This window comes from Octopus bimaculoides, chromosome 18 (assembly GCF_046866305.1).
Source record: "Octopus bimaculoides isolate indiv1 chromosome 18, ASM4686630v1, whole genome shotgun sequence".
NCBI classification, from domain to species: Eukaryota; Metazoa; Mollusca; class Cephalopoda; order Octopoda; family Octopodidae; genus Octopus; species Octopus bimaculoides.
Window position 1 is genome coordinate 40,911,168 of NC_142945.1, and position 20,372 is coordinate 40,931,539.

Sequence of the window (20,372 nt, forward strand, 5' to 3'; positions counted from 1 at the left end):
AAAAATACCCTACTAGACTCAGCTGTTATCAGAGTGAAAAGCATACCAACTACAGAACTCAGAAACTTAATCAAAACACTTAAAAATAGATATAAACTCATAAACATTCCCTTTGCCATGACCTACAACCCAAGAAACCACAACATTCTCAATACTGCTAAAAGATATCTCCCAATTCTTCAACAGTCCTTGAAAATGAACAAACTAATGATAGAATCAGAAATAATATATAGCAGATGCCAATCACTCAACCTAAAAAAAGCTTTTAGCAAACGTAAGATTTACAACAAAAGAAACAACAAGGAGAGTTTAAAAATGCGGTGACCCTCGTCGTGGAACATATGTTTGCATTGAGGAAGGAAAACAAATCATCTTTAGAAACAACAATATCTTTAAAATCAATGTACATGTGTATACCTATGTTTTGTGTGTGTGTGTGTGTGTGTCCATATATGTATATATATAATCAGGCAATAATCTGATAGCACGTATGTGTGTGTGTGTTTGTGTATATGTGTACATATACATATAAAAAATATCTGTATATATATATGTATAGACATAGATGGGTGTACATATGTGTAGAAAACTATTTTGTGTGTATGTATATGTGTGTCTATGTATACACATGTATGTGTGTGTGTGTGTGAATATTCATATGTTCCTTCATTTTTACATATATACATGTGTTAGTATATGTGTGTATTAATAATATGTGTGTGTATATATGTATAGAATTGTGTATATATGAATGTATATGAGTGCATGGATATATATGGCTGTGTGTGTATATGAACTTATCAAGCCTCCAGGTTTCTTTACAAATATCATATGTAGAATTAGACAGTTAGGTATCTATATATAAAATTTGACTGAAATTTATGGGTGAGTGTTCTGGCTCAATCGGATATGCAAGGGGCCATGTTAGCATTCATATGTGGGTTCAATTCTAGCCTGAATTAACTCATCATTTATCAGTCACTTGTTTAGATAAATGTTGCTTTAATCGGAGTATATATATTATTATTACATATATGTGTGTGTGTGTGTGTGTGTGTATAATATTATTATACAGTTATTATTATATATATATAAGAAGATAATTTTATAACTTCATTAAACTGAAGAACAAAAATAAAAATAAGACGCCAGCTGGAAGTACTTGGGTGACACCGAGGCGAAAGAAGAAATAAATTGAAAGGTATAATGAATAAACACTCCAATCAATCAAAACAACTTTATATCATTCCCAAATTATCAAATATAAATATATATTAAAACAAGAGCATTCAGAGAGTGCAATTCTCCTCATCAACATCCTCTCAACGATTAGCCAGAGATGATTTTTAAAATGAGAATATCTGAAATAAACTCAACTGCTCTCACAAACGAGAATACTAAAAATAAACCCGACCACTCTCAAAAATTAAGTAAAAAAAAGCAGAAAAATAATCCAGAATCTTTGTCCCCAAAATCTAATCAGTTTGTATCAGTCACGAGGCTAAACATTCCTGAAAGTTTCATACGAATCCATCCAGCGGTTCTTGGAATATCTTGTGCACAGACAAACAAACAAACATGACTGAAAAATATACATCCACCTTCGCTAAGGTGGAGATAACAATAGGGCACCCAATGGTAAAACCCAACAGTTATTTTGATGTCTTGCATATTCACACACACCTTTGTGTGTGTGTGTGTGTTCAATACATCAAAGTAAAGAATGGAAAATTGTACATCCTTAAAACCTGTTTATTGCAATAATTCACACTATGCTCATAAAATTTAACATGAATGTATTGTGAATTTATCGGAATAAACAGGTTCTGAAGATGCATTGTTCTCTATTTTTTAGTATGAAGTTGTGGATATTATACTCAGCATGCTGTATAAAAGACAAGTGGACTCAGAATTTACCTTTCGAGTGGCATACCATGTGATTATTTATCTTAAGCAATTTTGTCTTCCCTGTCATTTGATGCGGTTAGCCAGAACCAGGATTGTATCAGAGTGATAGTAAGGTACCGGCCCAGATTCCAAATCTCTATTCTTTTATTTATATATGTGTGTGTATGTATGGATTGATAAGTTTATATATACTGTATGTACTGTTGTGTCTGGGGAGAGTCATTCTCTTTTAGGGCGTTACAATTTAACACACTCACCAGTAAAATTTCCACTCATTTCTTTCTTTATTTTTCTAAAATTTTTGTTGTGTCTCACAACCTTTTCAATAGTTTTGACTCTGTCCATTATTCACACTGCATTCTTTTTGTTTGTGCGCATGTGTGTGAGTCAGTGTATGTGTGTATGTATGTGTGCATATGATGCTTATGAGGGTGCTTGGCTGTTCTGATGCCTTGGCCTTGCCATCGCCCGTGCTAATATCACAAGCATGTTGGTTTGGTCCAGTGGGTCCTGCTGAACCTTGTAGTGTGTGACCAATTGAGGCACTTAATGTTGTATTGATGTTTTTCTTTTTTTTCTTCATTTTCTTTCTTTCTTCCTCTTTTTCTATCTTCTTTCATGCTTGTTTTCCTCCAGTTTGGGATTTATATTTTAATGTTGTTCTTTTATATATGTATCATATGCATACATGTTATATATGTATTTATTAAATTATCTAAATTTTCAATAATAAGAAGAAATGAAAAAGTAAGTAGATAAAACAAAATAAATGAAATAAAATTAAACAAACATAAATAAATAAGGGATACTGATAATGCAGGTACCATACACATTCCCACACACACACTTACTAAACATAGACACACACAAGGATATACGCATGCGCAAATAAAAATACATACAACAGAAATACAAAATGGCAGATTATTAAGGAGAGACACAAAAAAGAAAGAAAAAAGCAAAGGACCACAGATGATGTCACAGAAGTGTGACGAAAGAATTCTGGCTGAAATACAATTAATATGAAATAAAGCTGAAGCAAATGAACATCAAATATATAGTGCGTGTGGTTTTATTGGCTAAATTGGCAACATGACCATCCCCCAAATACAACAATATGCATTTCAACACATGAATTCACATCAATAATCTTGCAAAATGAATACATAAACGTATATATATATATATATATATATATATATATATATATATATATATATAAATAATAAGGGTGATAAATTGGATATTAATTTAATTAACACAAATTTAAAACCAGTGGCCTAGCATAAAGAAAAGTCTAAAAATTCAGAAAAATTATATTACATACATATGAGAAGGGATGACCACTAAGTGGACATCCATTACACAAGAAATCAACCATCATTGGTCAAACCACAAAAGAAAAGAATTCTTTTCTTTTGTGGTTTGACTGATGTCCACTTAGTGGTCATCCCTTCTCATATGTATGTAATATATATATATATATATATATATATATATATATATCAAGGGAGAGAGAGAGAGAGAGAGTTTGGGTATACACCAAGTAGTATGCCAATTAAAACATTTTCACTGTTTAGGCTACCTGATTTCATCCATAGTTTTGATATAAGTGTCACTGGATTTACCTCAGGAATTCCACAGAGTTCATTGAGATTATAATGAATGAGGGAAATGGAAAATGAAATTCATGAGGATCTTTGTTCATCACAACCTACTGACAATAACAATATACTGTACGATCAAACCAAGTGAAACCAAGTATACTGAGTAAGGTATCTTCTTTAAAACAAAGACACCTGATGAGACACATCTGCACTGGCAGGCGCAATAAGACCAGTTGTATAGTAAGTATCCCACCCGCAAAAGTTGAAATGATAGTTGTGAGGAATAAACATTCTCGTCTATTCCATTTTCCATTTCTTACCTTCATTATATATATATGTATGTATGTATATATATACTGTATATATATATATATATATATATATATAGGAAAATGAAAAAAAGCCAGAATGCTGAACTGGAAGCATAATTTAATAAAGATATTTTCTAACCGGTTTTCATTGCGAAGAAGCAAATTATCAAGAAGAAGGAGAATGAAAATGTTTTTTTACAAAGAAGTACAAAATGAAGAAAATAATATATAAAACAATAATATATAAAAAAATAAATATATCCATACATTATATTGTCTTTGAGCTTTTGTAGTTCAATAGTAGTTCATGTTTAAATTGAACCCCTTTTTTTAAACCTAACAAAACTCTCAACCCTCATGCATCCTTATTTATCCTACCAATTTAAACATGAACTACTATTGAACTACAAAAGCTCAAAGACAATATAATGTATGGGTATATTTATTTTTTTATATATTATTGTTTTATATATTATTTTCTTCATTTTGTACTTCTTTGTAAAAAAACATTTTCATTCTCCTTCTTCTTGATAATTTGCTTCTTCGCAATGAAAACCGGTTAGAAAAAATCTTTATTAAATTATGCTTCCAGTTCAGCATTCTGGCTTTTTTTCATTTTCCTATTATTTCTCCACGTGCGGTTAACACAACCCCACTATTTACTGACTTATATATATATCATCATCATCATCATCATCATCGTTTAACGTCCGCTTTCCATGCTAGCATGGGTTGGACGATTTGACTGAGGACTGGTGAAACCGGATGGCAACACCAGGCTCCAGTCTAATTTGGCAGAGTTTCTACAGCTGGATGCCCTTCCTAACGCCAACCACTCAGAGAGTGTAGTGGGTGCTTTTACGTGTCACCCGCACAAAAACGGCCACGCTCGAAATGGTGTCTTTTATGTGCCACCCGCACAAGCCAGTCCAGGGGCACTGGCAACGATCTCGCTCGAAAATCCTACGGGAGCCAGTCAGGCGGTACTGGCAACGGCCACGCTCAAAATGGTGCATCTCATGTGCCACCCGCACAAGAACCAGTCCAGGGGCACTGGCAACGATCTTACTTGGCTTGCCGGGTCTTCTCACGCACAGCACATTTCCAAAGGTCTCGGTCAGTAGTCATCGCCTCGGTGAGGCCCAATGTACGAAGGTCTTGCCTCACCACCTCAGCCCAGGTCTTCCTGGGCCTACCTCTTCCACGGGTTCCCTCAACTGTTAGGGTGTGGCACTTTTTCACGCAGCTATCCTCATCCATTCTCACTACATGTCCATACCAGCGCAATCGTCTCTCTTGCACACCACAACTGATGCTTCTAATGTTCAGCTTTTCTCTCAAGATACTTACACTCTGACGGGTATTCACATTGACATTACACTTCCAACGGAGCATACTGGCTTCATTCCTTGCGAGCTTACGTATGTCCTCAGCAGTTACAGCCCATGTTTCACTGTCATGTAGCATGGCTGTTCGTACGCATGCGTCATACAGTCTGCCTTTTACTCTGAGTGAGAGTCCCTTTGTCGCCAGCAGGGGTAAGAGCTCTCTAAACTTTGCCCAGGCTATTCTTATTCTAGCAGCTACACTTTCAGCGCACCCACCCCCACTACTAACTTGGTCGCCCAGATAGCGGAAGCTATCGACTACCTCTAGTTTTTCACCCTGGAATGAGATAGAAGTTGTTTCCTGTTTGCTTACAGTCTTTATTGCACCTGAACATCTGCCACAAACAAAAACTAACTTGCTAGTTAACCTGCCTTTGATGTTGCTGCACCTCTTATGTGTCCATAGCTTGCACCGGGTACATCTTATAGAGTTACTACCTACTCCTTTTCTACATACTGAGCAGGGCCATCTACCTGAAGGGGTTTGTGTTTTATCTACCTTCCTACTTATTAGGATTTTGGTTTTAGCTAGGTTGACTCTAAGGCCCTTCAATTCTAGACCTTGCTTCCACACCTGAAACTTCTGATAGTGACTCCGCAATTATGGCAAGGTCATCAGCATAGAGGAGCTCCCAGGGGCAACCTGTCTTGAACTCCTCTGTAATTGCCTGGAGGACTATGATAAATAAGAGGGGGCTGAGGACGGAACCTTGGTGGACCCCTACCTCAACCCGGAATTCATTGCTGTACTCATTTCCAACCCTCACCTTACTAGCAGCATCTCTGTACATGGCTCGCACAGCTCTCACTAACCATTCTTCTATCCCAAGTTTCCTCATTGACCACCAGATAAGGGATCGGGGGACCCTGTCAAAGGCTTTCTCCATGTCAACGAAAGCCAGGTACAGAGGTTTATCCTTAGCTAGGTATTTCTCCTGCAACTGTCTCACTAGAAATAAGGCATCAGTAGTGCTTTTACCTGGCACGAACCCAAACTGCATCTCATCTAAATTGATTCGCTCCCTAATTAGTTGGGCTATGACCCTCTCTGTAACTTTCATAACCTGATCTAACAGCTTGATGCCTCTGTAATTATATATATATATATATATATATATATATATATATATATATATATGTATGTATATATACATATATGTATGTATGTATATATATACATGCATATATGTACATATGTATGTATATATATTTATATTAATATAATACTTTCATGTTGTTTTGTCTTTGTTTCAAGATGTGCTCAATGATTACATTCACCACCATTCTACTGATGGCTTTCTGGCAACTACGTGAGTATATAACATCACATTGACACTAAAATATTTTATTACACCCACCTGTATTACTGGTATATGAGAGACCCAATTAGAGACATACTTTGTGATCAGTCCACCTGTCAGATCTCTCCCTTAAATCACTTCCTGTATTGTTAAATAAAGGACACATTTGACAATCTTGTCCTTGAAATGTAACAGACAGGATTGTCATTGTTGGAAAGCTTTTTATCATAAGCATTAGGTCATCCCATAAATAATGTGTTTTTTTAATACTTCTTTTATTTTTCAAAATTAAGATAAACTAAGATCTTTTTTAATCAAAAATATACTCTCTTTCATTTTCTAAAATGCTCCTCCATCTATCTGGTAGACTTGCAAGGCCCCTCTTCCAAAATTCACTTGTCCATGATGAAAATTACTTCTCCAGTACTGTTCTGACCTCATCTACAGAATTCATATTTTTTTGTCCAAATGATTTTGAAGACTACAAAATAAATGATAATCAGATGGGATACTGTCTGGCGAATATGGCAAGTGGGGCATCGTTTCCCATTCAAACTGCTACAACCTTTGAAATGTCATCCTCGCTGTATGTAACCAATCATTATCCTGATGGAAGGATACCTTTCATCTTAAAACCGAAGATGGTCTTTTTTCTGCTAGTGCTGACCTAAGCCACTCAAGCTGCTTGCAGTAGATCTCCTTTGTTATCATTGGGTTTGGGTTTAAAAGTTCAAAGAGGACGAAACCTTTGATACCCCATCAAACAAATAACAACACCTTACATGGGTGAAGATCTTCTTTAGCCTGGGGTGCTGGTATTTCTCCTTTCCATACCCACTGTCTTTGATGCTTGACATTTTTATAGAGAACCCATTTCTCACCACACGTCACTATTAGGTCCAAAAAAGATTCATTTGTGAGATGTGACAGCAAAGAAGAGTACACATTCACTCTCTGCATGCAATTAGACTCAGAAAGTTTGTGAGGAACTCATTGATCACTTTTGCTGACTTTTCCAATGGCACGCAAGTGTCGATGAATGGTTGAATGATCAAATCTAAGCTTCTCTACTAGTTCCTCAACCGTTACAATGGGATTTTGTTCCACCAGGGTTTGCAGGATGTCCTTGTCAAGTTCTACAGATCTTCCAGAATGAGGCTCATCTTCTAGGCTGTAGTTTCTGGCTCAGAATTTCTGAAACCACCGTTGACACTGACTTACACTTATTGTCTGATCCCCATATACTGCATTAATATTCCTCACACTTTCTGTTGTGTTGTTGCTTTTATTGAACTCATAAAGCAAAATATGCCAAATATGCTCCTTTATCACTTTCGTTATAGCTTTGAAAAAATTAACTGTTAAAATCAAACTGCACTCTTCAAAACTTGCACTAAGAATAAAGAGAAGGTAAAATTACTACCTGCTTTTATAGTAAGTTGATGCAGGTAGTTTATCTCATCCCCCTCCAACTTTTAGTTCATGCAAATAAAAAAAACACATTATATATGGGACCCAATATATTCAGTGAGGACTGACCAGGGGCTAAATAGCAACAACTTTTATATGAGCAACCACTTGACATGACAGATCACTGAACTGCCTTTTTTAATTTTTCAAAGTCACTGGAAACTCTCCATTATATGTCATTGCTGTGCTGTGTCCATCATCCAGGTCAATGTCGTTCAAGAGTTAAGGCCAGCGTTCATGACATTATTCAGTTCTTAAAAGACTGATGGAAGAGTGGGAGGGATGGTGGTAAAGAGGAACGAATGAGAGGAAAGGATGAAGGTAAGATAAAAGGTGAAAAATTACATATTAATAAAATCAAGTATTCCTGTTTTCTTGTTTTCCAGTTGCTGCCACTAGCTACCGCCGTGTGTGTTACTACACAAATTGGTCTCAGTACCGAATAGATCAGGCAAAATTCACCCCAGCCAATATTGATCCAAGCCTCTGTTCACACATTCACTTTGCATTTGCAAAATTGGTCAAAAATAAACTTTCACCGATTGAAAACAATGATGTGCTTATGTAAGTAGTCTCACTGCTACTTTACACTAACATTTATCCTCTGTGCGTGTGTGTGTAGTCTTCAATGTTTTGGTTAGCTGTAGGTCAATCCTGATAGAGTAGACCAATGATTATCATAGTATTTAGCATTCTAGGCCAATTGTATAATGTGCCCCCTCTTTACCACTTCAGTGGCCTAGGCCAGACTTATAATGTGCACCTCTTTTGCCCCTCCAGCATTCCTAGACTAGTTCTACAGTGCACAACCCTTTTCCCTTTCAGTCTCATAGACCTTGCTTACATTGTGCATCCCCTTTGTCCCTTCAGCATCCCAGATCAACCTTACAATGTGCAACCCTTTTCCCCTTCAACGTCATATACCAGCTCTGAAATGTGTGCCCCTGTTAAGTTTCACCATATACAAATATATCATAATATATGACAACCAAGACAATTATGTCACAAAGATCAAACAACTTCAATTTACCTGGTTGAGTCAAAAGTTTTTCCATATTTTAAGCTTTAATTAATAGTTCAAACAAGTTTACCTCTGAAAAGCGTTTATTCATCAAAATATTTCCTATCATATTCTGAATGAATGAATGAATGAAATCCAATATTTTAAATCTGGGTTTGTCCTCATTAACAGGGGTGGCCAGATCTACCTCACCCTTACAGCAACCGCTCTCACACCATCTCACCATCTCACCTGGTTTTGGGTATCCTCCCTCCTCGAGCCAACCCTCCTAATCTCCTGTTCCACTTGTCCCCTCAAGTACTCTCCTCAAAGCATGATTTTCATCCCTCCTCAACACATATCTATACCACCGCACTCCATTCACCCTTGCCAGCTGTTCCACCAATTCCTCCAACCCCAGCATCCCCATCAAGTCCTCAGCCTTCCTTTTATCCACCAGTTTCACATAACACATTGCTTTCACTATTGCTCTCCTGGTCCTTCTCAAAATTGCCATTTTTCTTTCCCTCAGACACCATGTCCTGCTCCCATACAGCATTGCAGATCTCACACAACTCCGATAAACCCTTCCTTTCATCTTCAAGAAGAACCTTTTCCCATATGACAACACTCCACATTCCCTGAACTTCACCCTACCAAGTCTCGTGCTTGCTGTTACAGCTGCTTCACATCCATCCTATCTCCCAAATAACAAAACCCTCTCACTGCTTCCACCTCACCACATAGCATTTCCACTGGTTCTACCAGCCCTCCAGCTCCTTTCTCACATCTTCCACAAATAAAATCTCTTGCCAGTCTTGGGGTCACTCTCTTCATTTTCATACATCTACCATGAATCCATTTCCCATGTTTCGTACACAACACTGCAATTGCCATTACCCTCCTCCCACACACACCATATGGATCTACCTTACTCACTAACACTTCTTCCATCCCGCTCACCATCACCTTGTCTTCTCAAGGTTTACCTTCAAACCCTTGCTTTCAAATGCCTCCTTCCATTTCTGTTGTCTGTTATTATCATTGTGCCAGAAGCTCAATTACATGCCTATACCATTTGGCTGGTTTAGAGATAAAAAAACTTCCTGCACCCGTTTTCAACCTCATCCACATTGTTGAACCTCAATCAGAGAAAGAAAGGAGCCATGGCTTGGCAAAGGCGGTAATCTAATGCTGAGAGATTACTGATGGACTGTAGGCAGAGAAGGGCAACATTTCCAACCCCTCAAGTTTCTCAAATTTGTGCTTGGTCACATTGGCTGTGTGTGCCAGGCCATTGTCATGCTGTCAGAGTATGTATCTCCAGTTGACCAATGCTGAGTAGAGGGCTTTTCAAAGTATCACATAATAACTGCAGTTGTTAAGCAGAAGGGTTAGAGTTCACAGCATGACCCTCAGGGACAAGCTCAAAGTGCAACTCTCCCTTGAAATTCCACCAGACACACACATTATCTTCTGTTCAAACCTCCAAAGTTAGACAAAAAATTTTGAAGCCTGGCCAGATCAAAGCCACTGATTTCTCTTATTAGAATTCTGAAAATATAGATTATACACTGTCTTTATATACTTCAAACCAGCCGATTTAACCTCATTTTGTAATTAACACAAGTACATGACATTGACAAACCACTATGACAGCAAAAAAGTGCCATTCTTGTGGTCATTTCCAGGGTGTTTTCAATTCACTTATCTCTGAAGTATATCATGTGTCTTTTTAATACAATGAGTCTATAAAGAGATTTTTTTTCTCCAGATGAAAAACTGCAGCTTATAGCTTTTTGATATCATATAGATAAATATATCATTTAGACAAACATTAAGTATATTATATAGATACAGGTTCTTCCAGGTTTCTTATTCCCTTTTTTTTCCTTTTTTTTTTTTTTCTATTTTTCTTTAGGTACCAGAAGATTTCCGATCTGAAAAATAAAAATAATGATTTGAAGTTGGTCTTATCAATCGGAGGGTACAATGCAGGAAGTTCAGACTTCAGAAGTTTGGTATCAACAAAGAGGTCAAGGAAGATGTTTGCAGTTCAAACGGTTTCCTTCCTAAGACACCACAATTTTGATGGTTTGGACATTGACTGGGAGTATCCGACAGCCAGTGACAAACAGAAATTTGTCAAACTCGTTTGGGTAAGGTTTAGTGTGAATAATGAACACTTTCTATAATGAAGTAGTGTTATGTTATTGTTGGTGTTGTTGATGTTGCTACTGCTGCAGAAGCTGCTGTTGTCATTATTTAGCCAAAGTGGGTTCTAAACGAGCTGACCAATGATCAAAGGCATTTCAGCTGTGACTATCTCATCCTTAGTTTGGGAAGTGCATCTAGGGCTATATTATCCATTCATTTATTTAAAAAGTTAAGTGAGATTTCAAGAGTAAATTTAGCTGCTATTTCTTGTTCGCCTGTTGACCATACAAATGCTCCTATGCTGACTTTTGGTAGTGGTGGTAGTGGTGGTGGTGGTGATGGTAGGTGTGATGGTGGTAGTCATCATTGTTGTCATTGTCATCATCGGTGCTGTAGTCTTGGGGTCGTCAGTGGAGTTATCTATCACCATCTTCTCATTGTTTGAGTGAACCAATGGCCAAATACCTTTTGTCTATGACAATGACATCTTTTACTTTGTAGCTAAAAGTATCTAGGAGTACATTATCCAATCTGTTCCTTAAGTATTTCTCTTTAATACTGTGGGATGTGACTGGAGGGATACCTAAGGCAGCTACTTCGCCCTCGGTAGAGTCTGTTTCAAGGTGGTGGACATAATGACTCCCCTCCTTCTTCCAACAGTTTCAGTGGCCTTGTAAAAACATTATAGCTACTGCTCTTCCTCTTCTGACTAAGCAATTAAAAATATTTTTGGTTTTGTATATATAAACACACTCACATGCACGCCCACCCACATGTACACATACACACACATTTATATATATATATATATACCCATATATATATATATATATACCCATATATATATAGATATATATATACTCATATATATATATATATATATATATATATATATATATATATATATATATATATATACCCACTAAACTTTGCTTGCGAAGACCTGTTGAGGCAAGTGAAATCACAATCAAAATCAAATTTGCTGACGTGGCCGATGACAGTGCCGCATGACTGGCACCCGTGCCAGTGGAACGTTAAAAGCACCATCCGAGCATGATCATTGCCAGGGCCACTGACTGGCTCCCGTGCCGGTGGCACATAAAAAGCACCATTCGAGTGTGATCATTACCAGCTTCACCTTACTGGAACTTGTACTGGTGGGACGTGAAAAACAACATTCGAGCGAGGTCATTGCCAGTGCCGCTGGACTGGCTCTTGTGCAGGTGGCACATAAAAAACACCATTTGAGCGTGGCCGTCGCCGGTATCACCTGGCTGGCCCTCGTACCAGTGGCACGTAAAAGTACAACACTACACTTTCGGAGTGGTTGGCATTAGGAAGGGCATCCAGCTGCAAAAACTCTGCCAGATCAGATTGGAGCCTGGTGCAGCCATCTGGCTCACCAGTCCTCAGTCAAACCGTCAAACCCATGCCAGCATGGAAAGCGGACATTAAATGATGATGATGATGATGATATATATATACCCACATGCGCACATATGCACATGCATATGTATATGCAAGATTCTACATGGATCTTTTCTGTTTGGTTGCTACTTTTCAGTTTCTTCAGTTCTTGTTCCAGTTGATTTCGTATTTGGCATATTGGTATAGTAACCATTGATATGAAATTCATTTTTGCCATAAATCAATAAATAGAGTTAATAGCTTTTAAAGTTTGCAATCTTTGGGTGTACACAATGTATACCATCACACTTCCTGTATTTATTGAATACTCTTGTGAAACAGTTGTGTATACGTATATATACATTTGCTTAAGCAGAAAGGATTGATCACACAGGACAACAAAACCAGATAAACAAGAATACAACAAAATAAGATACAATATTGTATTTTATTTTGTATTTTATATATATGTAATTGTCCAAGTTATTTGAGCATTGAATAGAATGCTAAGTGATATTCATTCGGATTCATTGCATTTTTAGTTCAAATCCACCCAAAGTCAGAGAAACTGTAAGAACAACAGACAAGATGTCTTTGCAGTATTTACCCTGGCTTTTTGATTTCTGAGTTCAAATCCTAACATGGTCTCCTTGGATGGTAGCCATAATCACTCACTCAGTTTAACACCACCACCTGGCACCTGAGGGTTTTCTAAAGGGTTATGGACACTACCCCCATCATCATCATCAACCCCTGTCTTAAGTCCTGAATTTCATAGGACTGGTTAGTTAGTTTCCTTAGCATATAAGTGACCAAAACCACAGGATTCTCTCTGAACAGGATGTCTGTCCATTGCAAGGTTACACCCTTACAGTTGAGTAAACTAGAGCAATGTGAAATGGAGTGTTTTGCTCAAGAACACAAAGCACACTCAGTTCAGGAATCAAAACCATGATCCTATGACACAGAGTGCAACACCCTAACCACTTAACCACTTAACCATGTGGTTTCTTCACTGACTAAAAGATGGGGTAAAAATGAGTTATTTAACTGAAGGTGAAATATTTTTAGTAGATGCTTGATACATAAATCACTTAAACTTTTTAGGAACTCCGTCAGAATTTTGACAAAGAAGGCAAACGAACTCAGAAAGAACCTCTGTTGCTGACCTGTGCAGTGGCTGCAGGCAAGAATAAGATTGAGGCCGGTTATGATGTGGCCAACTTAGCCAAGTAAGTGGAGATATATTGCCTTTTGTATGACTACTGGCTTTTACACACATGCGCACACACACACACACACACATACACACACACACAGACATACATACACTCATACACACACACATGTGCACACATGCATACGCACTCACACACGTGTACACATGCACACACACACACACACATGCATGCATACTCACAGCATCCCAATCACAGAGAAATATAGAAAGCCTATATATAGATGATGATAAACTATTAATAAATTAATCAAAGTATAAAGTATTATAGAACCATTACAGCTGATCTTACTAATCTGTTTGGCATCGAGATAATAGAGTGGCTATCTAACACATGACAAGTGTAGAAAAAATACGATTGCTAAATGAGGACAAACTGTTAACAACACTATTGTAGAAGGATGTCTCTAATGGTATAAGGAGGAGGAGAGATGACTGAGGTAATGTTAGAATAAGGAAACTAGTGAGAGTAAACGTGCATGTGGAAAGGGAAGGAAGAGCAGGGGAGGGAACTTGACTAAAACCTTCCTGCAGCCTTTGTGGATTGGTTGACAATTGATCTATAATTTTTTTTTTTTTTTTTTTTATTATGTGCCCTTTTAAAGCCTAGCCAGGCTCATGGGCCTGGTTTCCCGGTTTCTATGGCATATGTGTTTCCACACCCCCACCCACCCACCCACCCCCAGCTGGACGGGACGCCAGTCCATCGCAGCGTTACTCAAGAAACAGGACGAAAGAGTACAAAAGGGGTCGCCACCACCCCCTGCCGGAGCCTCGTGGAGCTTTAGGTGTTTTCTCTCAATAAACACACACAACGCCTGGTCTGGGAATCGAAACCACAATCCTCCAACTGCGAGTCCGCTGCCCTAACCACTGGGCCATTGCACCTCCACAATTGATCTATAATAGATACAAGGAAGTTCAACATTAGTAAACAGATTTATACTACTGTTTTGTCACTGGAGTATTATTGGTATGTATTTTATTGACTCCCAAGAGGAATATAGCAAAGTTGATTCCACCAAGACTTCGTGGGAATTGAACTCATAACAGCAGAGAGTATGATTTAATTCTGCAAGACATTTCCTCTGATGCCCTCCTGATTCTGCTAAGCATCAGCCCTTATAATTATGATGATGTATACATTGTAATGTGGTCAACATTAGGAAGGGCATCCAGCCATAGAAACCATGTCAAAGCAGACATTAGATCATGATGCACTCTCTGGACCCATTGGATCTTGACAAACCGTCGAACCCATGCCAGCATGGCCAGATCATATGAACCCATATCAAGATCTGTTAACACTAATGTGACTTCAAATGAATACAATTAACTAGAGTGCTAATGACCAAGTCTTATAAATTTATATTACAATCTATAAAAAACTGACCAACAACTGACTTCTAATGGCTACAGTGAACTAGAATGTCAATGGCCAGATCTTATAGATTTATATCAAGATATGTAAAAACTGACCTGCATCTAACTCCAAATAGATACAGTGATTTAGATAATTCATAATTAAGTCATAGAGATATAAAGGCACAAAGTGATACCTAATTATGTCTACACAGTTATATTACGTTAATCCCTTCAGCATACACAGATACACATACATAATTACTCTTGTTAACTGATACCATGTGTTTCTATCTAGATCTGTTTCTTCTAAGTCTATTCAATTTCTTTCACCAATTGTTCATAGCCATGGTCTGCCTCTAGATCATCAATCGAAAGTTTGTTTTATTTAACTTCTTTATTGTTTTCATTGTTGTTGTTGTTGGTGGTGGTGGTGTAGAATTCTATTATTTCATTTTGAAATTCCTTAACAACCTTTTTCCCTTTACCATGGTTTGTTACAGACTGATGGACTACATTTCTGTCATGGCGTATGATTTCCATGGACCATGGAACAATGTGACAGGGATGAATGCTCCTTTGTTTCCAGCATCTTATGAACGATTTCCTTACCAAAGACAACTGAATGTGGTAATATACCTTTATAGTATACAATATACTATATTCAGTACATAATATCATACAATATCATACCTTTACAATATACTCTTGAAAATGTCACCAGCTAAACAGAGAAAAACTCTTTCATATTTCTTTTAGAAAACATTTTGTATGTGTAAGATAGAATATATAACAATCAAGTCTTTTTGGAAAGGTCTCTGAGATTGTTGAGGAGGAAGAAGAAGAAAAAATAACCTGTGGGTTACTGCATAGTTTATCTTCAATATTAGTTTCCCCATCTTCATCCATCAATGGGTATTGCACTTGTCAATGTTGTTGTGTCCATAAATAATCTGTGGCCCTTTTGTGAATGTCAGACATTCTACACCTTCCTTCATCAAGATCTCAATGACAGCATATTGTTTCTATTTGGAATCCATTATTTGCTTGCAATGAAAAAGAATAGAAAGAAGAGTTACTATAGAGGAAGCATTACTCTACCAACATATGAAAGTTGAAAGGCCTACAGTAGTTTATAAAAACAAAGTTATGCCCACTTTTTAATTACTTTCGGTATAACCCTTGTATATGTATGTTGTGTGTCTGTGTTTGTCCCCCCACCACCACCATCACTTAACAACTGGTATTGGTGTATTTATGTCCCCATAACTCAGCAGTTCAGCAAAAGAGACCAATAGAATAATTAGCAGGCTTAGCGAAAAAATAAGTACTGGGGTTGATTTGTTCAAATAAAAAAAATTGTTCAAGGCAGTGCTCCAGCATGGCCACAGTCTAATGACAGAAGCAAGTAAAAGGTAAAGGATAAAAGATGTGTGTGTATGCATGTGTGTGTGTGTGTGTGTGTGTGTGTAAAACAGATTTACTTGTTGAAAACTCTTCTATTTCCTGTGTAACTATTAAGAGAATCTAAGCATTCTGTAAAATGGCTAATTGAAAGCTAATTCGTTGTACACTGAAGAAATGAACATTGTTTTTTTGCTGGAAAAATGGTAAAATTGGAACTATTTTTAACCAAATAGCTGAGAGTAAAGTGAAGTATTTTGAGAGATTAGTGTGTGAGAAGGAAAGGGACAGTGCTCAAGAGAACTGATCATCAATTAAGCCATGTTAATTAATGTTTACTCATTTTGTTTTCATTAAATAATTATATCTTTTTTATATGTTTAATAATTGTAATGTCATTCTCTACATTTCTTTTCCTCTCTCTCTCTCTTACACACACATACACACACACAAACATATATACACATACACACATACTTCTAGGTTTGGACCATGCAGTACTGGGCTTCAAAGGGAGCACCAAGAGCTAAGCTCAATCTCGGTTTAGCAACCTACGGACGAGGTTTTCAACTAGCAAACCTAAGAAACTCATTTCCTGGAGCCAAAAGCAAAGGACCCTGTGAAGCTGGACAATATCTGGGTCAACGTGGATTTCTTGCTTACTTTGAGGTAAATTTGCTTCGATATATCACTGGTATATTACTGGTATGTATTTTATTAACCTTCGGGAGGAATACAGCCAAGTCATTTCCACCAAGACCTTGTGAGAATTGAACTCATAACAGCAAAGAGTATGTTTTAATTCTGCCAGACATTTCATCCGATGCTCTGCTGGTTCTGCCATTTGTTGCCCCTTATAATTATGATAATGATCAACATGTTGATAACGACAGTGATGATGAGGATGGTGGTGGTGGTGGTGGTCATTGTGATGATGTGTGAATGTATGTTTATGCATATATATGTGTGTGTATGTGTTTGTGTGTGCATGGATGTGTGTGTGTGTGTGTGTGTGCACATATATATAATATGTAAGACATGCATATATATATATATATATATATATATATATACACCATAGACACTTCCATTAATCAATCTATTTCTCTCATCTTTAGCATTGCCATCTGAAAAACAAAACCACTTCCTACTGGATGGATGATTCTAAAGTACCTTACATTGTCAATGGGGACCAATGGATTGGTTATGATGACCAGAAGAGCATGAAATTTAAGGTAATTGACATCTGAACATATCTGGGAAGTGAGGATGCAGGGTGTGTTGATAGGGTATCAAATTGCTAGCAGATTAATAAGGCTACATTTCAATTTGAACACTGTAAAAGACCTCATGCAAAAAATATGGATTAATTGTTGATATTTACCCTTTCAATAAAGCAGGCACAAGTATAATTTCATTTTGTATTTGATTTGCAGCATTACTGATGTAAACTTGTGTCTTTCAATGATTAGTTTATTGACTTTATAGTCGACCAATTGACAATTAAATAATAAAGAAGTGAAATAGAACCAGTGTGTGTGTTTACTATGCTATTATAAAGAAAAGACCGTCTGATTGTCTGAAGCCAAGAGAACAGCTGTAAATAGGTGTTTCTGCCTCAGTAGGTCTCACCAGCACAGCAGCTGTCCATCAAAAGATTGATAAATATTGTTGAATAAGGCTTTACTAAATCAAAGACAAGAGAAACAATTCAAAATTGAAATGAAGAGATCAAACTTGACAACTAACTGATAAAGCAATTAATTACACCACTTAGAACAAAAATCTAAGCCTAATGTCCAAATATCTATCTACTTAACTTTTCAATGAAATTCCACTTATAAGGTCATAAAACCTTCATATCTCTTTAATGAGACAAATGAGTATAAAATTCTGTTTCTAGTATCTGACTTAACAACCAAAAGATAATGCAATTAATTATCATGTCTCAGCAAAAAAATTTTCCTTGACCAATCCAGTTCTTGGCTCTGATTTATTTGTTTTATATAAATATTTTCATATGGACATGCCTAACTCGGAATATATATATTCAGTGCTCTTTCAGTTCATTCAGCATGTTATTTTACACACAATTCTGAACAATCTTATTTAGCATGTATTATCAAAATTTGGGCTTACCCTGAGTATAAATTTACTAAAGTGAGCATATATTTGCAAGTTGATTTAATTTCTGCCAACTCTGACTTCAAGTATGTAATTTCAGCCAATAATTTAGGCTCCTTTTATTAAACCTGGTCATAGTTCATTTATTTTCGCTAAGCATCTGGTGGGCGTCTTAGAGGTGCCTTGTGTCAAAAAATATCATTCATAGCAGATGTTCTCTTGACATCATTTACACATCCCTGACTCAGGCTCAGAATTTACAGCCTGTGTTGTTAGCTATAAATGTAAAAATTAAAAGCAATTCAAATTCAATGTTCTCTTGAAACAAGAAATCTCTATAGAGATTAGGATTTAAATTCCAATCTATGAAAAGTTTCTGTTCTAGAATATTCTTAAAGGAACGAAAATTTATCCAGCAACTCGGGATAATATGAACAAGCCTGACAGGTGTAAAGGACTAACTGACATCTCTTGTCAAGAGTACAGGTGACAGTCAGATCACTGATGTTTGTTGTGTACTCCGCTATCGTTATTTGATTGCTGTTATTCTGTTTGTCTATGTGTAAAGATCAGTTGTGTTTTGCAAGGTTGCTTTATTTTTACTCTTAACTTAGAAATGGAGAAAGACATACTGCTAGATATTAAAAAAAATAAGCCATTTAGGGCTAGAAATATTGCGGGTAAACGTGAAACTCTTCGAGCGGGCATGTGTCCTATGCAAAATCTGTGATGAGCCTGAGTGATGCTAATGACCTGGAGTTGCCTCTGATATCTATATATATATATATATATATATATGTGTGTTTTTCTTTCATGTTGTCCATTTTTTTTTTTTTTTAGGCTGAATGGATGATGAAGATGGGGTTTGGTGGGGTGAGTGTGTGGACATTAGACATGGACGACTTCAATAATCTATGTGGTGATGGTGATTATCCACTACTGAGACAGATTAATAAGATATTGATGAGGTAAGTCAATCACTTCTTTTTAAACAACCTGCAGCATACTCTATTCCCCTACCCTTCTTTTTCCTCTTTCTTTTATTTTACCTCTTCCTCCTCCTCCTCCTCCTTTTCCTCATCATCCACCACTGCCGCTACCTCCACAACCACCACCACAGCCACTGCCACCACTTCCATTTGTCTTTCCCTTCTTTGTCATCATTTACTTCTACTTTCACTTGTGGCCATTGCATAACAATCATGCTCACACTTATCTTCACAACTGTTAACTGATTTATCCCGCCAGTAGTCATATAGTTATCTTAAAGCTTAAGCTATGTAACTGTAAAGCTCGCACCATAAATGAGAAGATAAACCATGAGAGAGTACAAATGCTCCACCTGTACCTTGCATTAAAATATTCTTTTCTTTTTTTTGTCTTTACTTTTTACAGTGAAACAAGATCCTAAATACACTGGAGGATAATTCCAAAATGGACAAACAATTCATGTAGAAACAACATAGAGGTGTTTGTATATGTGGTTACTAGAGAAACTAGTAAATATTCCCAACACATTGACAACAAATATACACTCTGTAACATCTATAATTTTCTCATTATTGTCATATGACTTAAAGAAATAAAATGTCATCAACGATTTTCACGAGTGTTTGGATTGTTGTTTTTGTTTACTAGTTTGTTTAATTTGGTGATCAAAACACAAGAGGTTGTGCAGTAGACATGTCCTTAATGG

The 20,372-nt window shown here is 36.9% G+C and overlaps 1 protein-coding gene across 2 annotated transcripts; it reads left to right on the forward strand.

Moving 5' to 3' along the window:
* Positions 1-1,841: 1,841 nt before the first annotated feature.
* Positions 1,842-20,280, forward strand: LOC106876976 (acidic mammalian chitinase). 2 transcript variants are annotated; one of them, XM_089365551.1, is made up of 11 exons: positions 1,842-2,021; positions 3,542-3,755; positions 6,470-6,524; positions 8,372-8,549; positions 10,907-11,144; positions 13,657-13,781; positions 15,652-15,778; positions 17,036-17,221; positions 17,671-17,787; positions 19,517-19,644; positions 20,072-20,280. In XM_089365551.1, the coding sequence occupies exons 2-11, from the start codon at positions 3,711-3,713 to the stop codon at positions 20,085-20,087; spliced, it is 1,215 nt and encodes a 404-aa protein (XP_089221677.1). In that variant the 5' UTR covers positions 1,842-2,021; positions 3,542-3,710; the 3' UTR covers positions 20,088-20,280. The 2 variants fall into 2 exon arrangements, with proteins under 2 accessions (XP_089221677.1, XP_014781231.1); XM_014925745.3 differs by lacking the exon at positions 3,542-3,755 and having other exon boundaries at positions 1,845-2,021.
* Positions 20,281-20,372: the final 92 nt, after the last annotated feature.

Coding starts and splice junctions, on each gene's coding strand:
- LOC106876976 (XM_089365551.1), top strand. CDS start 3,711: ATGAGACACATCTGCACTGGCAGGCGCAATAAGACCAGTTGTATA. Junction 6,525..8,371: donor GATGGCTTTCTGGCAACTAC/GTGAGTATATAA, acceptor CTTGTTTTCCAG/TTGCTGCCACTAGCTACCGC. Junction 17,788..19,516: donor AGAAGAGCATGAAATTTAAG/GTAATTGACATC, acceptor TTTTTTTTTTAG/GCTGAATGGATGATGAAGAT.